At 39.0% G+C, this 6,000-nt stretch overlaps 1 protein-coding gene across 1 annotated transcript in view; it reads right to left on the bottom strand.

Moving 5' to 3' along the window:
* Positions 1-924: 924 nt before the first annotated feature.
* GALNTL6 (polypeptide N-acetylgalactosaminyltransferase like 6) overlaps positions 925-6,000 on the bottom strand; it is a 241,567-nt gene continuing 236,491 nt past the window's right edge. Inside the window, exon 8 of the mRNA XM_072625044.1 lies at positions 925-1,425. Within this exon, the coding sequence (XP_072481145.1) occupies positions 1,258-1,425 (168 nt within the window). The 3' untranslated portion in view covers positions 925-1,257. The remainder of the gene's footprint in view (positions 1,426-6,000) is intronic.

Genomic DNA, 6,000 nt, shown 5'->3' with positions numbered 1-6,000 from the left:
ATGGATACTAAAGAAATCATACCATATCCATCTTACTGCATTTCCTGCCTTAGTAAATGTTATGATTGAATAAGAATCAAATGATTCAAGTCTCTAAAGAGAATGGAAAGGTAAATATAGACTTCCTGAGGAAATCCTTCTCCAAAGTGAACATTGTTTTGCTTCTCCTGTGACATTTCTCTCTGGCCTTGTGCTACATGATGCATTTGAAAGTTAGCCGAGTTAAGTGGTATAGAACTTTATGACAGATTCCGGCTGTTAAAAAAAAATTCCAGGTTAAAAAAATGACAAGAGAATGGATTTCATTTCCTCAATTGTAAAATATGTGGTCCAGTGGGGTATCACATACCTCCACTTCGTAATGCTTGGGAGGCTGAGGCTTTACTTTGGGAGTTCTTAGCTGCAGTAGGCCTAAAGACAATGTAGATTACATCTGTTGTACCAGGATTGGTTAGTCTAGCTAAACTTAGAAAAGGCTCATTACCAGGTCGGTTTCAGGATGACCAATTTTTTGACCATAGCCACTCTACTATTCACCTTCCATTCAGTTATAGGAGAGTTTTGAGTTGGGTAGATGGAGTATGCACAATAATGATATGATAGCTCCAGAAAGCATAGACATGAAAAAAGTCCAAATTCTAAGTCCTTAAATCCTCCCTCCTCTCCCCTCCCCCCAACCATTTTAGCGACAAACAGCTGCAGCAGTCTAAGGGTTAAACCTGCTTAACCCATTTTTATTAAGAGATTGGCACCAAAAGTATAGTTTGTCCACTTGTGGGGATAGCCTCTGACCCCGGAAGTGGCACTAGTTCTAAACCTGTGATAGTTTCAGGTTTTCCATAGCAGTCATGCACTCAGTTTTTCCCCCTCCCTTACCCACCCCTCCCCCAATTAATAGCATCCATTCATAGCTACTCACTACTGCAGGATTTGACCTGAGAAATGCTAGGATTTTGTTTCACTTTATTAACTCACAAGTTGTTTTGAAAAGTCCTTAATAAAGTTTGCCCTTGACCAGCAAGGGAAATGCCAGTCTGTAGTTCTCTGAAGCAGCTGGTGAGGTTCTCAGCCAAGTCGTTTAGATGCAGGAAGTCCATGGTGGCAGCTTACTGGGCTCTGCCATGGCATCTCCTAAATCCTTTAAACAGGCTTCCTGGATCTAGGAAATTTAATTCCTGACTCCTTCGACCCAGATGCCGCTGGCCAAAATTTCATTTGCAATCTGTATGTCATTGTCTTCTTTGTGTTCCTTTCTTTCTAAGAGCTGATGTTACTGTTCACTTTTTCTAAAATAGTCATGTTAATGTGTTCAAAAATCCACTGCTGAGTCTCCGAGAGAGGGTCACATCTGTTCATGAAAATCTTTTTCTCTGATGGGTTGCAATCAATGCAGCTGTTGCTCACTGGATGGAATAAAGTTTTGTCCTAGAGAGAACAGAAAGAAAATAAAGAGACTGAAGTAAGTAATGACAAATACCTTGGACATATTCTGGGAATCTTTCATCAAGTAGGATTAGAGAACACAATTGGACAGGTTTTGTTTCCTTTGTGTATCTTAGTTTTCAGGATATGACTACTGTTAAAATAAGAGACAAATTACAAAACTGAAAGCCTGGGTTTTAAAAAGGGTTTCAGGGCACTGTGTCATTGTTTGGAACCTCTCAGAAGGATCATTGATATGGAACTCTAGAGGCCATGGGGAAAAAAAAAAAGAAAAGAGGCCCAGAAATTAAGTGGCAGAGCTGAGAGTTGCATTCTGGTCCTGGGACTTCAAATCTAGCACCTTTGCTACCATACCTTTCCCACTCCTGGGGAGTTATGAGGATGTTTCCATAGTTAATCCACACTCAAATAGTAAGAGGATACACCATTTGTTTACCTGACAAAATACAACAGGCTTTTTAATACATACTGAAGCTTTGAAGTTTAGTAGTTCTACTTGGAAGGTGAATTCTGAGATAAAGGTAGATCTTACAGATGTAATCTCTTTGAGTGAAAGTCTAATTAGGGAGCAAATCTGTTATCTTGAGTTGGCTCTAATTGTTTTCTTTTTAAAATTTTATTGTGTAAATAGGGAAAAGGAAGTTGGTATTGAAAGGAAAAGACTTTACCTTGATTAAATAAGATAATAAAGCTTATTGTAAATCTTTAAATCCTAGATGTAAATGTCAGCTGTTAGAGACCTGGCAGAAATAGGACTTCTCTAGGGTACTAGAGCTAGTGTGGGAGAATGCGGCAGAGTGAAGAGAAGGCTGGCTTTTCAGTCAGGAAAACAAGCTTTCATTTACCCCTCTGACATGTATTGGCTGCATGACTCTGGGCAGCTTCTTAAGTTATGGAAGACCTGCATTCAATGAAGGTCTTCTCCTTCCATATTGATTCTTTTGTGAAGCAAACTAGGTCATCTTTTGCCTCTATTCTTATCGAATGGGTGTTGCCTCAGACAAACTGAGACCTGGGAAAGGCTTAATTTAGAAAGGCCAAGTCTTCCATTGCATCTAGGGACATTGCCAGTCATATAGACCAAAGTCTTGCCACTGGACCTTGATGACTCTGGAGGAGTGAGTGAGGCTGATTACTTTGCACAGCTCTGCCTCACTCTAATCCAATTCATTCAAATCAAGCCATCACTCTCCTGATATCATTGGTTCTTTTTGAAAATGAAGAACAAGCAACACCAATCCAGTGAGAGACTTCAGCTTTAGAGGCTTCCAAGACCTAACAAATTATAGGCTTGGGCCAAACAATAAAACAACCGCACTTGCACTAAAAATGCTGATATAATGAAAACTCAAACTAGTGATTAACCTCAAATATGGGACATTTAAAAATAAATAGTTTATGTTTCTTTAGCACTTTACAAGAAGAAAGGAAAGGAACATTTATTAAGTGCCTTACCTATGTGTCAGCCACTGTGCTAGGTACTTTACAGGGATTATCTCATTCGATCTTCACAGTAACCCTGGGAGTAGCTGCTAGTAAGAGCTCCATTTTACAGTTGAAGAAATTGAGGTTGAATGACTTGTCCAGGGTCACGCAGCTAGTGTCTGAGGTCACATTTGAATTCAGGTCTAGTACTGTATCCACTTCACCATCAGATTGGCTTTTTATAAGACACAAAGTACTTTCCTCAAGCCTAACCCTAGACCAGTGATGTCAAATTCCTATAGAAACAGGGTCCATTAACCACAGGTAATTCTTACAGGCTGCATAGTGACTTAGAAAACCACACATTTACATTACCTACATTCTATTGTGTTTTTATTTTGTTTATTATTATCCAATGGCATTATTATCTGGTTTGAGTTACATGCTGGTCACAGGCTCCTGTATTTGACACCTCTGCCCTAAAGTATTATTACCTCCCTTTTACAGGTGGAGAAACTGAGGCACAGAGAGGAGATTCTAGGACTTTTGGACACTTTAGTCCAATGTACAAGGTCTATTTTCTTTCATTGTGTGGAGGTGTGTGTGTGTGTGTGTGTGTGTGTGTTAGCAATATTGGTTATTTTCCTTTAACCATGGAACTCGACCCTGCCCTCCCTCCTCTGGGATGGAGAACTTTTTATGTATTCTATGAAAACATTTCCAGGCAGCTCTCTATTTTCAAGAATCTATTTGCTAACATTTGGTATCATTCCATCCTCCAGACTTTTATGTGCCCATTGAAAATGAGGAGCAAACAGGAGCTTAAGAAAGGGGAAAGACTGGCTTTCCTTGGGTTCCTTAGCTGGGTTAAGTGTGAAGAGTTTTGTGAACTACAGAGGCATGCTATTCTCTCCTACTCTATGTAAAGTGCAAATGGAGCCAGAATTTCCTGCATTGGCTCACGTATAGAGTGCAAACCTCCTTACACCTAATTCTAGTCTGACCAAGATTTTCTGACTTTTCTTTTTACCTTTTCCCCTTCTCCTATCTGCACATGGTACAAAGGAACTGGGATAATAGTAGAGAATTCCATTTATCATCAGAGAGAAGAAAAGAAATTGGAATGATTTGAAGAAGGAGAAAAATAATGTGACCCATATACACATTAGGGGTCCTCTTCAATGAGATCACAAATCCCTTCAACATAGCCAGGAAAGTCCTTGGATAGTGGTTCCATGGACCTGTTCCTTCTGATCCACACTGGAGTTCTGATATGATTTTCTTTTCTCTACAACTTGAGTCATAGGATATATAAGGTATTTTCTATGATTTTGAGTTGGAGGGGACCTTAGAGGTTTTTGCAATGAGCATCTCTGATAAGGGCCTCATTTCTAAGATCTTAAATTTATAAGAATAAGAGCCATTCCCCAAATGATAAGTGATCTAAGGTATGAACAGGCAGTTCTCAAGAGAAGAAAGACAGGCTACATATAGTTATATATGTATATATGTATACATATACATATATATTTTAAAAAGCTCTAAATCACTAATAATTGGAGAAATGCAAATAAAGCAATTCTGAGATTCTACCACTCACCAGATTGGCAAAGATGTTAAATGTTGGAGAGGCTTTGGGAAAACAGACCTATTGGTAGACTACTGAAAGGGTATAACCATTCTGGAAAACGATTTGAAATTATACAGAAAAACAGGGCATGCCTTTTGACCCAGCTATATCATGGGTAGGCCTATAAACACTAAGGAATGTTTTCCAATGTAGTGGAGAAAGATAAAATAGATTTCTATTAATTAAAAAAAAATGAGGTAATCTTGATCAATTACCCTCATTTTACAGTTGAAGAAACAAAGACTCAGTGACGTAGCCAAGGTTCCAAAAGCAGAAGTGGAGAGTAGAAGAAGAAGAGCCAAGTCCTGTGTGAGACTTCAAGTTCAGTCCTTTCCTCAGTTGTTCGAGTCCTAATAATTTAGCCTGTTAGACTAGGAAAGATTAGTGACAATTTAACATTTACAGTTCCTTCCTCTACCTGTTCTGTACCTCCTTAAGGAAGACTGGAGTCTTATTAGCTCCAATAAATACTGCAAATAAAATGAGAATGCAAGAAAGCTACATTGAGACACCTACGTGGTATAGGGGATAGAATGCCTATCCAGGAGTCAGGAATACATGGGTTTGATCCTACCTCAGACTCTCAATAGCTATGTGATTTTGGGCAAGTCATATAACCTATTTCACTGTTTCCTCATCTGTAACAGGGATCATGTGTGCCCACTTCAGAGGGTTGTTGGGAAGACCATTTGAGATAACTTATGTAAAAATACTTTGCAAACCTTGCAGCACTATTTGCACACTAGTGAGTACTATTATTACGTTATGTTTCTAATTTCTTATCTACTTTCTGCCCCTTCCCAGGAACATTTTCTGAGAAATGTTATATTTATGTTCTTAGTAGGGATAACAATAAATATTCAAGTTCAGGCCTCAGTTTTCTCTGCTGAAAAAAAATGGGGTTGAACTGGATGATATCTGGGGTTTATTACAATTCTAACACACTCTGATTCTACAAAGATTTTACTCAAAGAGAGAGAGTGACAAAAACAAATGACAACATGTCAAATTAAAGATCACCAGGCACATTGAATAGGTAAGGAGATGGATGATTGTAGCCCTTGTTACAGAGTCAGCTCTGCATCCTCATCATCTGAGCACATAGCTGAGTCTCTGGGGCGATGACCAAGGACAGGCATCATTAGCCTTCACCAAGGCAACATTTTTCACTTCTGATCTTGAGGTTTGCAAAACTACAATCTTTATGTTTCTACTCAGCTGATTCTTTTGATTATCAAGTGTCTTGACTTCAGGCTGTACCCTTCTGGGATTAAATCAGGGGATCAAGTAATTGTCCTTTGAATAGGCCTCTGCTTATATGCCAGCCCTCCCATCTCCATTTCTTTGTACACATTTGTTGTGATGGTGATGCCTGATGAGACTGGATATAGTTTTTTCCCCTTTTGGGGCAGACTTCTAGGTACTCTGATAAGTTTGCTAACCCATCACAAAAGGAGAAGGGAGACATTATTTCTCTGCCTTAAAGTAAGCTGATCTGTGAT

This window comes from Notamacropus eugenii, chromosome 7, assembly GCF_028372415.1.
Source record: "Notamacropus eugenii isolate mMacEug1 chromosome 7, mMacEug1.pri_v2, whole genome shotgun sequence".
Lineage (NCBI taxonomy): Eukaryota > Metazoa > Chordata > Mammalia > Diprotodontia > Macropodidae > Notamacropus > Notamacropus eugenii.
Note: the sequence above shows the minus strand (reverse complement) of the source record. Positions and strands in the feature narration are given on the sequence as shown.